Source organism: Camelina sativa, chromosome 7, assembly GCF_030686135.1.
Source record: "Camelina sativa cultivar CO46 ecotype springtype chromosome 7, ASM3068613v1".
Classification (NCBI taxonomy): domain Eukaryota; kingdom Viridiplantae; phylum Streptophyta; class Magnoliopsida; order Brassicales; family Brassicaceae; genus Camelina; species Camelina sativa.
This window is the reverse complement of record NC_141886.1, coordinates 19,395,366-19,412,132: the sequence shown is the minus strand read 5'-3', so window position 1 is coordinate 19,412,132 and position 16,767 is coordinate 19,395,366. Positions and strand designations below refer to the sequence as shown.

The 16,767-nt window shown below is 36.3% G+C and overlaps 4 protein-coding genes across 4 annotated transcripts; 3 read left to right on the top strand and 1 right to left on the bottom strand.

Moving 5' to 3' along the window:
• Positions 1-4,265: 4,265 nt before the first annotated feature.
• Positions 4,266-4,994, top strand: LOC147941461 (uncharacterized protein At4g02000-like). The gene has a single exon (XM_087458521.1). It carries the CDS (start codon positions 4,266-4,268, stop codon positions 4,992-4,994), a length of 729 nt encoding a protein of 242 aa, XP_087314647.1.
• A 673-nt stretch (positions 4,995-5,667) lies between these two features.
• On the top strand, positions 5,668-6,315 carry LOC147941460 (uncharacterized). Its single transcript, XM_087458520.1, has 2 exons — positions 5,668-5,904; positions 5,950-6,315. Exons 1-2 carry the CDS (start codon positions 5,668-5,670, stop codon positions 6,313-6,315), a joined length of 603 nt encoding a protein of 200 aa, XP_087314646.1.
• A 4,350-nt stretch (positions 6,316-10,665) lies between these two features.
• LOC104701299 (uncharacterized) lies at positions 10,666-14,496 on the top strand. The gene is made up of 5 exons (XM_010416948.3): positions 10,666-11,630; positions 11,780-11,841; positions 11,939-13,441; positions 13,521-13,626; positions 13,702-14,496. Exons 1-5 carry the CDS (start codon positions 11,471-11,473, stop codon positions 14,319-14,321), a joined length of 2,451 nt encoding a protein of 816 aa, XP_010415250.1. The 5' UTR covers positions 10,666-11,470; the 3' UTR covers positions 14,322-14,496.
• Positions 14,497-14,502: 6 nt separating this feature from the next.
• LOC104701298 (uncharacterized) lies at positions 14,503-16,463 on the bottom strand. The gene is made up of 2 exons (XM_010416947.3): positions 16,248-16,463; positions 14,503-15,437 (listed from the first exon to the last, which is right to left on the bottom strand). Exon 2 carries the CDS (start codon positions 15,419-15,421, stop codon positions 14,726-14,728), a length of 696 nt encoding a protein of 231 aa, XP_010415249.1. The 5' UTR covers positions 15,422-15,437; positions 16,248-16,463; the 3' UTR covers positions 14,503-14,725.
• Between the last annotated feature and the right edge of the window lie 304 nt (positions 16,464-16,767).

The following is a 16,767-nucleotide window of genomic DNA, read 5'->3' as shown; positions in this document are numbered from 1 at the left end:
TTTTAGATATATATATATATATACATATATATTTAGTTTATATCATTATTAATTTATGATATTGATGGGATCATATTTTTACAAAGGATTTCAAAAAAAAAGTATTATCTTATTATTTTATCGAATTGTGTCATTTTTTACACCGGTCCAACTCGGGACTGCAAAAAATTATTAATTTATAGCGAATATTAATTTATAGAGGGTTTTTTTCCGTGTATAAATACAATAAAAACACAATATGTTTCTCTCCAGTGCTTACACATCAACATTTTGGTGAAATATAAAGCTGACACATCAGCTTATTTGTTTATTAATGAAAATATTTCATTAATACAGTTTATATCTCTTAGCCAATAATAATTATTTCCTGTTCCACATCAGCATTTCTAGATTTGTAGGAACTAACACATCATTTAAATTGTGTACCAATTAAATTATGAGAAATAATAAACATCATCAATATTTTGGAAAACAAAAGTTTAAATTTATAGCCTAAATTTAAACTAAATTAATAAATCATTTACAACTTTCAAAAATATAATAATATCAACTAAATATATTAATCATTGTATGTCGTATCAATATTTTCCAAAAACAAAAATTTAAAATTATAGCTTAAATTTAAAATAAATTAATAAATCATTTATAACTTTTAAAAATATACTAATGTTAACCAAGTATAATAATAAAATCAATTCAACATAAGTATCATATTAGTAAAGTATAATATTAGTAAAATAGAAATATAATACAAATAAAATAATAATATAATAGAAATAGATTATAAATTAAGATTAACTACGAATAACACAAAACAAAACTATGTATGTGTATATTGACTTACATGGAATTATTATCAAACAAAAAACACAATTGGATTCAAAAAAAAGAACAAAAAAAAGAAATAAATAACTTATCTCAGAACAAAAAAGCTATATAAAAATTATCTGATTAAATTTGTATAAACTACAAAAATAATACACCATAAAATCAAGCTACACTAATATATCTCCCACAACAATTAAATAAAATAAACTTTGAGATTAGTGTTGATAGTGATTTTATATATAAGAACACCAACTAACGATAAATTGAACAATATTTAAGTTCCAGAATTGAAAGTTTTATATTTTAGTTTAAAATCAGTGACTTAAAAATTACTTTGACAGTGAAGTGACTTTAGTGCATTGGCAGGAGGTAAGTCCATTTGTAGAAGGCACCATCACACCCGGGATCGAGTCCTGGTTCCTATGAATGTAGGAATTTGGCTAATAGGCCGGCCAGTTGTGGCCCAGTGGTTGAAAAAAAAAATTACTTTGACAATCAATCTAATTGTTAAGCTATTCAATAATTTGATATATCTAAAAATAATTACAAATAATTACAAATAGTATCGAGTGTAACCTAGTGATCACTAATAGTCGTTCTCTAAATTAATGTTATAGAAACATGCATTTGTCATTTGTGATAGATACTCTAAAAAAGTGATAGTTATAACAGGGGAGAGATATCATTTAAACAATAAAAAAAAAATCACATACACCATTCCGTAAATAAAAAAAACACCATGACTGTTTAACTTTTCACTCTGATGTTAAATCAAACCACAGTATTCGAGAGAATGCACCAGGAATTTTTGTCTCTTCATCTTGGTCAAAATGTTACTTTTTTTACAAATAGTAAAATTTGCTACACTTTTTGTCATTTATTTTTGACAAAATTTGATCCCTTCTTTTTCTGTTTTCCTTCTTAGCATCGTTTCGTGTTGGGAATCTTCAAACAGTTGTGTTATCAATAATTATCAATTTATAGCTAAACAAAATATATATTTTTTAAAAATATTGAACGTATATATGTGTGTATATATCAGTGTTCAAGAAAGCGCTAGGCGGTATCTACATGGTGATCTAACGCCTAGCGCCTAGAACGTTTAGTCAAGACCTAGACGGTTTAGACGTTTACAACATAAAACATTATATATATATAATTATATTAAAATATATGTTATAAAAATAAAAAATTTATAAATTATAAACAACAGTAAGAAAAATACATTTATTTAAGTTATATTAACAACATATAAATGTTTATAATTACGTATATAGATATAAAACATAATAATTTAATTATATATAATTTAAAAATCAAAAATAACTATTAAAATAAAATGTATGTAATTTTAAGCGGGTTAGGCGGTCATCTAGGCGTCTGCTGAACGCCTAACGCCTAAACAGCGCCTAGACGGCTACCTAGACCGCTTTCTTGAACACTGGTATATATATATATATATATATATCAATTACAAGAAAATAATTGGTACTGTGATTTTGAATATAAGTGGAGGAATACTTGAGATTCGTAGCGTGTATGGGTTTCTTGTCCGTGACATTTCAGAATTCGTCAGACAGAGACAAAGACGCAACTCTGTATTTTTTTCTGTCTTATTACATTTCAAACTTTTTACACCTATCTATTAGTCTATACTCTATACACATACCCATTTATTTATATAGTTCACTATTATTTTCCTAGAAACTAAAACTATACAAATAATGAAGCTCTTGAGTCTTTGTAGCACAAAAGTCGCAACAACGTTGGATATCTTGATAAATGTTTAGGAAATTTGAACGATACTCTCACCCAAATGAGGATTATTAGAGTTGTCTGATTATTTGATAATCGAGCTTATTTGATTTGCTGTAAGATAAGAGGACACTTGTAGTTTAGGAGTATATATGTAGCTTTTAGTGGTTGAACCAAGGACCTTCCAAAGGAGACTGTGCTATAGGTTCTGAGTTCATGTGTCGCCACTAGAAAAAAATACTAGTTTACTCGCTCTACCATACTCGAGAGGATTACTGACTTTATATGACCATTTATGACTTTTCATAACCTTTTGTAACTTTGCACGATAATTTCAGCTAAATACATGTTTCCATTTTTGTTATATTTATAAAAAAAAACATGATGAACTATTTTTTGAAATCCACATCTTCTTGAGTTCTATTATGACGTTGATACAATGATAAATTTTGTTCATGAACCTAAACATAAGTTAAATAACAAATGGACCTTTTCACAAAGTCTAGACTCAAGAAGACTCATGCATAAGAATTTATCGTTCTTGACAATCATCTACTAACTAGTTCGTGACCTATATAACCTCGCAGCTCCTCCCTATATTAAATTGTTATTGCTCTAGGAGACAAGCTAGTACGACAACCTCTAAAAAAAACCCATCACACCGTGGTCATACCCACAAGGTCAGGTCATTGTTTAGCTTCTTCAAAAATGGCAATTTTTTTCTTGTTTCTTTCTTTTGTACTACAAAATAAATATACTCAGATGATTGTCCACATGTCGTCAAATGGTTGGCCAAAAAAAAATCATGCCATCATATTATTATTTTTCAGGATTTGGTTATAATAAAAGAAGACTTTTGGTTTTTTTTTTTTTTTAAATTTCAGTATGGAACAAAAACCAATAAGAAGTTGGAACTGAGAAACGGACTACAGATGAAGCTGGATTCCCCAAAAACGAGAAACAGAAACCTCGAACCTTTCACCTTATTGTCAATGTTCGTTTTTCGGAACCACATTTTACGCTTCTAATATCTGAGAAACCTTTTTTTTTAAAAAAAAAATTACTTTTAGTTTTAAAAGAAATCTGAAAAATCTTATAACCCTACAATAATTATCCGAATAAATATTAAGTTCAGATCAATTCGGTTATTGAAGTAGTCCAATTAGGTTTTGTATTTATAATTCGTAAAAATATTTGGTTTCAGTTTGGTTCTCAGTTTTAGTAGTTTGATATATATATTTTTGCGGATTTTGGTTAGACAGTTTTTCAAAAAACAAATTCAAATTTTATTTAGAAAATCAACTTTATTTGTTCATAGCTTTTTTGTTCAAAAAAAAAAATGTTCATAGCTTCTAAATCAGATACTTTGGTTTATTTTGGTGATACGGTTTGGAATTTCCGGTTGATCGGTTTTTGAAAATTTATACCAATATAATTATCCGAACAAAATATTTGATCCAGGAGGCAATGGGTGGGAGCGTTGCGGCGGCCACTCTAAATCTGATTAGCTCTCAACTCTAGATCTGATTAGATCTCATTTAGCATTAGATTTTTTCTCTTGCTGTTCATTAGATCTTAGTGATCTCGGTTACTTGTTTTCCCCAAGATTCGTTGTTATAGTTGTCTCAAGATCAGATCTGCTTGATACTGAGTGCTGCTTTTAGCTCCAAGGGCCATTCACGATGAATAGACCACGAAAGAAGAAGGAGATGTCCCTTATGGAGGAATTAAGGGAGCGAAACCTACTGTCCGAAGGGGAAATAGTGGAAGTCCCAGATCTGGCAAACAACGATTTGATTGAAGAGAACTCGATGAGCATTATAGTCAGATGTCTGAACCCTACAGTTCATAAGGTAGGAGGGTTAGTCAAAGCGTTGCCATCAATTTGGGGTATGGAGGATAGAGTTCGAGGACGAGGAGTGGGAGATAATAAGGTACAGTTCATATTTGAAGCAGAAGCAGATCTTTACCATGTACTGTTCCGAGGACCCTGGTTCGTGAATGGATGGATTGTTTCACTGGATCAATGGAAGCCCAATCCGAGTCCAGACTTCCTAAACAAAATCCTCTTCTGGGTTCTCATAAGGAATCTCCCAATTCACCTTCTCAAAGGACAAGCAGTAGAAAGTATTATTGAACCAAAAGGCCAGATAGAGGCGGTGGAACTTCATGCGAAAAACTCCTCTTCGTTGGAGAATGTGCGAGCCAAAGCATGGTTTAAGGCAGATGAGCCCTTAGACATTGTTAAAACTGTCAAGTTCTCTTCGGGAGAAGTGGTTAAAGTAGAGCTGGAGTACGAAAAATTGTTGAAAGTATGCTTCTCGTGTTTGAAGCTTACACATGATCAGACTAGCTGTCCTTTGCAGATATCACAGCGTTCTACACAGAAAAGAGGTACTAGGAAGGAATAAAGTAAGGATGCCAATCAGACTAAAAGTAAAGGTAAAGGGGTCATGACAGTAGAAGCCAGTGATCATGCAGTAGCCTCAAAGAGGTCGTTTGAGTCTCAGTCGGCACAGTCGGAACCTCTAGAGAAGAAGAAGCAAGCTAAGGAGCGACTACAGTGGCCTCAAAAGAATACTCAAGGAGGTAGTCTCGAGTTGTACAAGAATGGCGGCCAAAGGAGATAGTGGTATGACATAATGAGAACCAGCTCATGACAGAAAACACTTCAAAAAGCTCTGGAGAATCCACTTTCACGCCTTCGAAGAAACGGAGATTGGACAACAATAGTGAGAGGCAAAATAAGAAAGCTCGCCTGGGTGACTCTGGCTCCTCGACTCTGACCCAATCAGTCTTAGAAAGACTTGGCAATGTAGGTGAAACCCTCACGAGACCAACTACGAGAGATTCCTCTGAAAACAGGAAGACAAATCCTCCATCGGTTTTTGAAAGATTGGGCTCCCAAGCCTCTAGTTCCAGCCCAAAACTAGGAACCTCTACTTCAGCTTCTGAACATTCTGCTCTTGGAGCAGCTCTTTTCGTGAATCATTCTGCTTTTATAGCAGCTAAGACTCCGGTTAGTAAACTTGGAGAAAATTTGAAAGAAGGGTTGATGGTTAATTCCAATCCTTCGAAATCAATATGAGATTACTGAGCTGGAACTGTCAAGGGGTGGGGAATACCCCTACAGTTCGACACCTGAGTGAAATACGAGGTCGGTATTTCCCGGAGGTAATATTCCTCTGTGAGACCAAAAACAAGAGAGGTTACTTGGAAAATGTAGTTAACCATTTTGGTTACTTTGCCTTACACACGATGGAGCCAATTCGGAATAGCGGTGGCCTAGCATTGATGTGGAAGGATTCAGTTACAGTGAAGGTACTTCAGTCAGATAAGAGATTGATAGATGCTTTTATTACTTAGCAAGGAAAAGAATTCCATTTGACTTGTATTTATGGGGAGCCGATTCAAAATGAAAGAGGCGAATTGTGGGATAGGCTTTCCCGGATTGGAGTAACTAGACGAGAACCATGGTTAATGACAGGAGATTTTAATGAACTGGTCGATCCTTCGGAGAAATTGGGTGGGCCAATCCGAAAGGACGCATCATGTAAAGAATTTAGAACGATGCTGTCAGGTTGTGGAATGTGGGAGATAAAACATAGTGGCTACCAATTTTCATGGTATGGAAACAGAAATGATCAGTTGGTACAGTGTAGATTGGACAGAACAGTTGAAAACCAGCTTTGGATGGAATTGTTTCCTCAAGCTCAAGCGATGTACCTCTAGAAAGCTAGCTCGGACCACAGTCCTTTAATTACATGTATGTTGGGAGAACAAAGGAAGGAATGGGCTGGGTTCAAGTATGATCATAGATGGGGATCACGGGAAGGATTTAACGAACTCATCACAAACTTCTGGAAGGACATAGAGAATACAGATCAGCGAACTATGATGGAGAAGATTGCAGACTGTCGGAGGAGTATTTCACGCTGGAAGAGAGACAATCAACCTAACTTTGCAAAAAGGATACAAGATCTGTATTGTCAAATTGATTTAGCTACTCGCCAGCATCCAATACGAAGAGATGAGATTAATAAGCTCAAGTTTGAGTTGAATTTGGAGTATCACAAAGAAGAACAATTTTGGAAAGATAAAAGCCGATTATTATGGCTCAACAATGGGGATAAGAACACTAAGTTCTTCCAGGCAGCAACGAAGAACAGAAGAGCTCAGAATAGAATCCAAAAGCTGGTAGAGGAGGATGAAAATGAATGGTTTGCAGACAAGGATCTAGGGAGAGTAGCAGAAAAATATTTCAAGCTTCTCTTCACTTCAGAGGATGTTGGTCATCAGATTGGTGATAAGATAGGCGCAGGTAGCCGAATCTCTCAAGCTCAAAATGAACAATTACTAGAGCCAATATCCATATAGGAAGTTAGGAGAGCTGTTTTTCAAATTAATGAGAGCTGTTTTTCAAATTAGTCCGACCAAGAGTCCAGATCCTGATGGAATGACAAGACATTTCTACCAACAACATTGGAGTGTAATGGGAGACCAACTCACTGAGATGGTTAGGGATTTCTTCAGGACAGGAATAATGGAGACGGAGATGAATAAAACCAATATATGTCTGATCCCTAAGAAGCACAAATCGGTGAAGCTTGCTGAGTATAGGCCAATAAGTCTTAGTAATGTCATTTACAAGATCATAGCAAAAGTGATGGCCAATCGTCTCAAGAAGGTGTTTCCAGTGGTGGTGTCGGATACTCAGGCAGCGTTCATTAAAGGAAGACTTATCTCTGACAATATCCTAGTTGCCCATGAGCTTATCCATGCACTCAGCTCTAACAACAAGTGCTTTGCGGAATTCATTGCGATGAAGACAGACATTTCTAAGGCATTTGATAGGGTTGAATGGTCCTTTCTACAAGATTCTTTGATATTACTAGGCTTCTCAGATAAATGGATTAGCCTAATCATGAGCTGTGTTGGATCAGTCCACTATCAGGTATTGATTAATGGCACTCCTTTTGGTGATATTAATCCAACAAGAGGCTTAACACAGGGAGATCCACTGTCTCCATACTTTTTTGTTTTATGTTCGAAAATGCTGGTCAGGATGCTAAAGCAAGCCAAGAATGAAGAAATGATCACTGGACTGAAAGTTGCAAGAGGAGCCCCACCTGTGTCCCATTTACTATTTGCTGATGATAACATCTTCTACTGTCAGGAGAAAGATGAGGAGATACAACACTTGATTAGCATACTGGAGGAGTACAGTATTGCCTCTGGTCAGAGGATTAATTACCAAAAGTCAAGTCTCTATTTTGAAAAGCAAATTCCTATGGAAAGAAGAGCAATCATCAAAAGCTTGACTGGGATATCAGAGGAAGGGGGTGAAAGATTTTATTTGGGATTGCCTGAAGCATTCGGAGGTTCAAAGGTTAACAGTTTGAGCTACATCAAAGAGCGATTCAATCAGAAGATCTCAGGCTGGCAACACAACTTCCTCTTTCCTGGAGGGAAGGAGATCCTCCTCAAGGCGGTAGCAATGGCATTACCGACGCATACAATGGCTTGTTTTAAGCTTTCTCAAGCGATTTGTCAACATATGGCTTTGATCATGGCTGGATTCTGGTGGAAAACTAAGAAAGATTCTAGAGGAATGCATTGGAAGTCTTGGGACCAACTGAGTAAGCCGAAACAAGAGGGTGAATTAGGATTTAAGGATATTGAAGCTTTCAATATTGCTTTGCTAGGGAAGCAGCTCTGGAGGATGTTAACCAAACCGAACACTTTGATGGTGAGAGTCTTCAAAGAGTAGGTACTTCAGTAAATCCAACCCTCTTCAGGCGAAACTAGGCTCACGACCCTCTTTTGCCTGGCGGAGCATACTGGAAGCTCAGGAACTCATAAAGCAGAGAGCGAGAATGGTAGTAAGGGATGGTGAGACAATAGATATTTGGCAGACTCAGTGGCTTCACTCAAAACCAGCTAGGGGAGTTCAGAGAGTCAATCAGTGGCCTCTCATTTATATGAAACGGTGTCCTTGCTATCAAAAGTTAGTGACCTTCTGATTGAGACAAGAAGAGAGTGGCGGAGAGACATTCTGGAAATATTATTCTCAGAAGAAGATATGGGACTGATTGAGGATCTTCGCCCAGGAGGACTTAACAGATACGATGGATATACATGGGATTATGCTCGAACTGGGATCTACTCAGTCAAATCAGGGTACTGGGTACTTACTCAAATTATCCAAGTCAGAAAACATCCTCAAGAAATCACTAAACCTAGCCTAAATCCTCTGATTTATCAAGTATGGAGAACGGAAACGATCCCTAAAGTCCAGCATTTTCTATGGAAATGTTTGACTAACTGCATCTCCGTGTCTAAGAACTTGTCTTATCGACATTTGACTAGGGATAATGGTTGTTCAAGATGTCCTAATATAGAAGAATCCATCAATCATCTCCTATTTCAATGTACTTATGCTCGACAGGTGTGGGCGCTCTCTCCTATACCTGCTCCTCCAAGTGGAAGCTGGACAGAATCAATCTATACAAATATGTACCATGTCATGAATATTAAGGATCAACATCCTCAGATTGAAGGATTGGATAAAAATGTTCCTTGGTTACTATGGAGACTATGGAAAGTGAGGAATGAATATATTTTCAAAGGGATGGTTCTGGACACTCTGGACACAGTGAGGAGAGCACTGGAGGATGCAGAGGAGTGGAGCTTGAGGAAAGATCAAGAAGGACCGACCAGACGTCAGTCCATCCTGGGAGTGAGACAATTTGTGAAATGGAAGCCCCCACCGAGAGACTAGGTCAAATGTAATACTGATGGGGCTTGGCATACTGAGGGTACTCGGAGTGGCATTGGTTGGGTTCTTCGGAATCATTGTGGAGAGGTCTTATGGTTGGGAGCGCAAGCTGTTAGAGGAGCCAAATCAGCTTTAGAAGTTGAATTAGAAGCGATACGTATGGCGGTAATGATGATGGCTCGACTGAATTACAAGCAAGTCATTTTTGAGTCAGATTCATTGACGGTTGTTAACTTGCTGAATAACAATGAACACTGGCCTGCATTTGCTCCTATACTTCAAGACATCAAAGGTTTGCTTCCAACTTTTAAAGATTTTAACATTGTGTATTCTCCAAGAGTCTGTAATAGTGTGACTGATAGAGTAGCAAAGGAGTCTCTTTCTTTTCAGAATTATGATCCTAAGTTATACTCTTTAGAGCCAATATGGGTTATGCATTTTGTAATGGTGGATAAACCAAGTGTATCATGATTTGGTGAATGGAAAAGTTGATGTTGAGAAAAAAAAATATATTTGATTCATGTCGGTTCAGTTATCATTCTTTTAATCTGGTTACAATCCGTACACATACATTTTGGTTTGATACAGTTATCAATTTCTAGAATAATTTTATTATATTTTCGTAATTTACTTTGGTTAGACAAATACTATAGTATACTTTTAAAATTCGGGAAAAATGTCGAAAAAATTATGAACTTTCAAATTTGGGAAGAAAAAAACATGAACTTTCGAAATGTTATTTAAATCCCAAACTTTCCGTTGACTTTTCAATAAAATAGCTAAGTTTCATTGACCCATCCATTTAAGGCATCACGTTAAATGTCTGTTAAAATCACAATAGCGGAGCTAACTTCCGTTAACACTAAAACGACGTCGTTTTTTAAAAAATAAACCTTAAAAAAAAATTGGTATTCGAACCCGTTACCTTAAAAAAGTTTTCCATGTAGCCATATCCAACTGAGCTACATTGTTTAGTTAACCAATAAAGAAACGCATAAAGTGATATTGTTACTCAAAAACTTTAAATCAAAAGCACTAAACCATTTCTCGTTTTAGTGTTAACGGAAATTAGTTCCGCTATTGTAATTTTAATAAAAATTTAATGTGAAGCCTTAAATGGCTGGGTCAATTAAACTTAGCTATTTTATTGAAAAATCAACGGAAAATTTGAGATTTAAATGATATTTTGAAAGTTCATGTTTTTTTCTTTCGAAATTTGAAAGTTGATGATTTGTTTGACATTCTTTTCTTTAAAATTCAGTGAACCGATTCAATAACCGACCCCGTCTGGACGTCTAAAATACATAGTAATAAAGAAAAAGAAAAAAAAAAAACAATTTGATCTTTTGCCTATATGTTTCTCTTTCTTTTTCGCCTCGAGAAGCTCTTTAAACTTTCTCTAGTCCTACTTGTATCAGCTACTTAACCTTTTGTGCGCATGCTTCTCTCTCTCTTCTGTAACAATCTCTCTCGAGCCCCTTTCACCGCCAGTGAGTGACAACAGAAGAGAATCACAGTACTTATAATTTTTTTACACAACAAGTCTCTGTCTCTCTCTCTCTCTAATCTCCTCCCCTTCATCTCTCTTTCAATCACTTCTCGTCACTATCGTTTTGCTTTTGTCTCCTTTCACTTTTTTATTCATTCTAACTCCTCTCCCCCAAGTCCCAATTGCGAATATTACCCGTTGAGTTCTCAATTCTTGACTCAAAAAACTTTTTCCTTTCCTTCTTCCTAAAAAGCTATAAATGTAATGATTCTTCAGTTTCTTTCTTCTTCCACTGTACCATTTGTCGTTTTCTTCATTTCCAACTGTCTTCTTTCTTTCCTTAATCTCGTAACTAAAAGCTATATTGATAATGTTGTATTGGTGTTGTTGTACATTCATCATCTCACTGAGAGATTCCCCAAAATTCACAAAAGCTGAGTGACTTTTTCTATTAAAGAATCATTATTTTGTTCTTTTTTTTCTGTGTGTCTTTGCTTCGTTCTTGATTTTATGATAAAAGTCTTGGGATTTTGAGGCAATGTGTCTCCTTCATTACAGTGTTTGAGATCTCTCTGAACTTTTGTGGGTTTGTTAGGGTTTCTTTGTTTATAGTCTTCTTGATGACGGGTGAGTTACAGGAGACCACGGCGCCGTGTGCGGCCATAACTGAGAAACGGCCTAGTCGTCTCGGTGGCTGCGTCGGTGTTTTCTTTCAGCTCTTTGATTGGAACCGAAGATTTGCTAAAAAGAAGCTCTTCTCTCGCAAAACCCTCCTTCCTGGTTTGTCTCTCTCTCTCTCTCACTGTCTCTTTGTCTCTCTGTTTCTCTGCTCTGGTTCTGTCTCTCTCTCTTTCTCTGTCTCAGGTTGTGTCTGAAAATGGATGTTCTTGAGTTAGTGTGTGTATTGAACAAGTTTATGTCTGTGGCAGGGAAACAAGTTTCCAAGCGGTTTGGAGGCAATGACAAAATACTCAAATCTAAGCTAAATCTGGTGAATGTTTCTCACTTTTGTCAAAAGTTTATATCTTTTAGTTTGATTGAGTTGTTTACAGCGAACTAATACTACTGTTGATTGAACTGATTGATAGATTGATGATGAGAACAGAGGAAGTTTTCCAAATCGGAATGAAGTTGGGGAGATTAAAAAGCATGATATGAGATCTCCTAGTTTAGTAGCACGTTTAATGGGGCTTGAATCAATGCCATCTAATCATAGAGACAAAGGGAAGAGTAAGAAGAAACTGAAGATTCAAGATAACGATAGATGTGATTTGTTTGGTGGGTTAGGAGAAGATGATGAAGAAGAAGAGAATGGTTTTGATAAGTTAAGACCACAAAAGATGCAAAGAACAGCAGGAGTTTGTGATAGGCGTGTTGCGGTTAAGAAGTTTGGTTCTGAAGCGTTGCAGATTAAGAACGTTTTGACTCGAGTTAGGAAACATCATCAGTATAATAATAGCAGTCATCATCAGCATCAGAAACTTGCTTCACCTGTTAGAAGCCCGAGGCTTAATAGGAGGAGTTCTAGGTTAATTGATGCTGCTACTAGGATTTTGGAACCTGGGAAGAGAAATGCCAAATGCGCTATTGCTTATCCTGGTTCTTCAGGTGTTAGAAGATGTGACAATGCAGCGAAAGAACTAGCTGAAGTTGTTGTTTTACCTGAGTTTCAACGTGGTTATTATAACAATAGTGTTGCTTCTTGTAAAGCATGTGGTAGCAGTTTGGTTGATGTGAATGGTTCAAGTTCTGTAGCTGAAGAAACAGTAAAGAACATGCCTTGTGTTTCTGAATCATCTCCTTTTCAACGGAGTAAAAGAAATGTGTTTTGGAGAAATGAAGAATCATCATCTGTCTCTCTTCCTGCTAAAGACAATACACTACACCGCTCCCGATATGATTTCAGTGGGAAGGTGTTGCAGAGGGAAAGGTTTCCTCCAGAAGCTAGATGTTTTACCTTACAAAGCAAAAGAGGTTGTTCTTTACCTGCAAATGCAATAAACTGTAAAGAGAAGGACTTTATAGCCATGAGTAGAGCTTCACCTAGTAGGAATCATCACTCTGATTTGAAGCTCCAGAAAAAATTTGCTGAGGAGTCTTGTAATAGATCAGGATTAAGTAGTCCAGCGCGGAAGAGAAGACTAGCTTGCGATAGTGGTCACGAACGAGGAAGTAGCTTTATGAGTCCATTGCAGAGAAGATCAGATGGTGAGAGCTCTTGTGCATGTAGTAATGTCCCCAACGGTAGCAATGAAACAGCATTTTCTCCATTGAAACCTGGTTGTTCCCCTCGTAGAAACTATAGCCAAGGATGTAGAAGCAATGAGAGGAAACGTGTTCCACATCAGATGGGGGAAAGAAGTCCAAGAACATTGTTTACGAGGCCACATCTTGATGTAGGTACTCTGGGGATGATTCAGCAAAAGTTGAAAGACTTGGCTTCTCAAGAAGATGATGATAATGCTGTGGGAGGAAGTGCTTTGCCCAATAAACCAGCATCTTTGATCCTCCATGAATTGCTATCTTCTTTAGCTTTGGAGCAGCGGTATAATAGAGATATCGATATGCCTTACGCAGACACAGCATATCGGGTACGTGTATTGATCTGCAAGGACTTTACATTCTAGTAATTCTCATCTTTTATTCATAATGCTTCTTGTTTTGCTGCAGAGGAAATGCAAAACAACATACAGTGAATACACGAGCCCAGGTTCTGTACTTGATGCATCTTTCTCCAATGAGAGTTGCTTTTCTAATAGTTTTGACAATATCTCAGGTACGAAATTGATTTCTGCAAAGAAAAAGTCTAGTTCTTGTATTTGAAACCTGAAACTGGTGTTATGATTTGTAGTTCCAGGACAGATGAGGCTACCTCTAGAGGTTACAGAACCTGATTGGGACATTCTTGAAGACTCTGCGACTTCATTCAAGAACTCAGAAAGCGGTAGTAATTATCAAGTGCTCGCCAATCTTGTCAGCCATATCTCAAACGTCCTGCGCTGTTTAAGCAACACGGGTCTCATTCTAACGCAGCAGAGATTCACAGTTGCAAGAGAAGTCATAATCCACACTGAGCTATTGGTTGGTACTACAACTACACAAGAATACATCATCGGTCCAGAACTCTTCGATGAACTCATGATCTACGCAGCTCGTTCTGATCATCTAGTCAATCTCCCTGGACTAACCGGAGGGTTCCTTGTGGATGCTATGATTGAACACTTGGAAACAAGAAACATTTCTTGTGGAGGATTAAAGCCTTTGATTGCTAAACCTGACGAGTTGATACGTAGTGTTCTTGAAGAAGTTCCAAAGTGGGGAAGTTTGGCTCGGATTAGTACGGATGACGTTATTGGTATCGAGATGGAGAAATGGATGGATGTTGAAACCCATTTATTTGGAGTCGAATCAGAGATTGCTTATGAAATACTTAAGTGTTTGGTGGGAGAGTTAACAACTGATCTCTTCTAGAACCAACAACGATCTATTGTTTCGTCAAAATAGTATGTGTAATTTCACCATTCGTTATGCTATCCAACGATACTGATCAATGTATGTTTTTTTTTTAGCTTTTCTGATAACTACGCAAAGTTGTATCATTGTTCCCGTGTTTATACAAACTGAAGATGTTCCTCTTCTAACAAAACAATGATTGGTTCCAAAAACCAAAGCTTTTTTATATATCTGAATCTGAACAGAGATGTGGATTCACTTCCCTAATACAAATCTTCAATCTCACAACCAAAAAATCTGAAAAAGGACTAATCTTTCATCAATCAAAACCCACAAAAGAATAGAGAAATCGTAGAAAGACAGAAAACCAAACTTTAAGCCACAAATGTTAAGATTTTTGGACACAAACAAGAACAGAAGAATCAGTAAATTTGTCTGTAACCTAGAATAGTCCGACCACCACCACCAATTGATTTCCTTCCTCCGCCGCCAATCGATTTCCTTCCTCCTCCGCCGCCGCCGTTAATGGCAGAAGCAGCAGCCATGGAAACTTTCTTAAGATCTTCAACAGTCGCGTAGCTTTTACGCATCATCATCCCAATACCTTTCTTCTCACCAGCACTCGCTGAGACACTTCCTCTCAACGCAGATCCGGCGAAAACGGCGGCGTTTCGACTCTTAACCGGCGGTGGAGTAAGCTCTGTTCTCCGAGGAAGCAAATTCGAATTAACCGGTCTACGATTCTCTTTACGAATCATAACAGAGAAATCAGGAACCGATTGAGCCAACGAAGAAGACGACGACGTCGTTGCTGCTTTCCTCTGATTCAAACTCGGATTAAACCCAAACCTCGTCGTCTTCTTCTCCGGCAAAACCCTGATTTCGTCATCTTCTCTTAACCCAAATCTAATTTGCTCTTCTTTCAGAATCTTCTCGAAGTCTCGTTTCATCCGAAGCTTCGATTCTCGTAGCCTCGCGTACTCTCCGTACCTAGGTCCTCTCTCGAATCCGTAATCGCCGTTATCAACCAAAAGCTTGAGTTTTTGTTGCGTTCCGGACATTGTATCGATAGAAAACAACAGAGGTTCCATACTAGGGTTTGAGATTGTGTCGTCCATCGCTTGGGTTCGTCTTCTTCCTCACAAAGTTTGAAACTTTTTATCAAATTGAAATTTGCTTTTTTTGATTCGTAACGGTCTGATTGAAAACAAAGAGGAGAGGCTCCTAAATGTTTTGTTGTACTGACGATTTTACCCTTTCTAAACGGTCTTATTTTAATTGATCGTTGACCGGATCGGTTTAAAGAAATAATTATGCATATTTGGTACACAATAATTTGATTTGGTTTAGTTGAACTTGTTAGAAAATCAGTATATAAAAAAATATCCACCGAAGAAAGCAAAAATTCTATTATATATAGAGAGAGCCGTGCAAAATTCGGTTTTCTTTTTGTTTAGTTGGTTAACATATGTGTTTCAAATTCAGGATTTAGCTATTAACATATGTGTTTCAAATTCAAGATTTAACTATTAATCTTTTACCTCTCATTTTCACATTTTCTCATTCTCTTTCACTTCTCTCATTTTCTTCTATAATACCTTAAATCATTTTTCGTTTGTTTGTTTTCAATTTTAAAATATAATTATTAAATTTTAATGTTAAATTTTAATTTTAGATACTACATGATATATTTTACATTGTTCTTATTTTAAAAAATTCATCTCTATTATCTATATTGGATTATCATCTCTATTGTTATATTTCATATGTATTGTAAGAGTTTGAACCACTAATACCACCAGATTCACTACCATCTGGAACCTAAAAACAATTTTATTCTATCAGTTCACGTGATCCCAAAGCATATCAACAAGTAAGCCGCTTGAAATAGAGTAAACATCGCCATTGTTTTAAACAGAACCGTTTCAACAAAGTACTAAGTACCTTTTTGGAGACCTTCTTCTTTGGTATTTTTATCTTTGGTACTTTCTTCTTCGTTGGGACCTTCGTCTTTGAATCCTTTGTTGATTCCTTTTCGGCGGAAATTTTAATGACTTCAGCAAAAATTATCACTCGCGGAACATCTTAAGATTCTATTCTCGAAGCCAACTCTCTCTCGCGCAACTCTATATCTTTCAGGACGGCCACACAAAAAATCCTAAATAAAAAATTGCTTTTCTTTAGTTTTAATAATAGGCCTGAAAAATTGATGGACCTCTTTTTGGATGGATGTCTAATATTTCTTTCTTTATTTTGTATGTATTATCTATTAAAAAAGCCATATATCTCATTGGTATAAAAAATTCTGAAATTTATATTTTAATAAAAACATTTTTATATGTTATTGCTAATAAAAAGACAATATTTTATTTTAACAAAATTTTGAAAATCTAATAAAAATTATTATGTATATAACCAAGCATTGTGTAGAATACCTAGTCAAATCGAAACAAAAAACCCAACG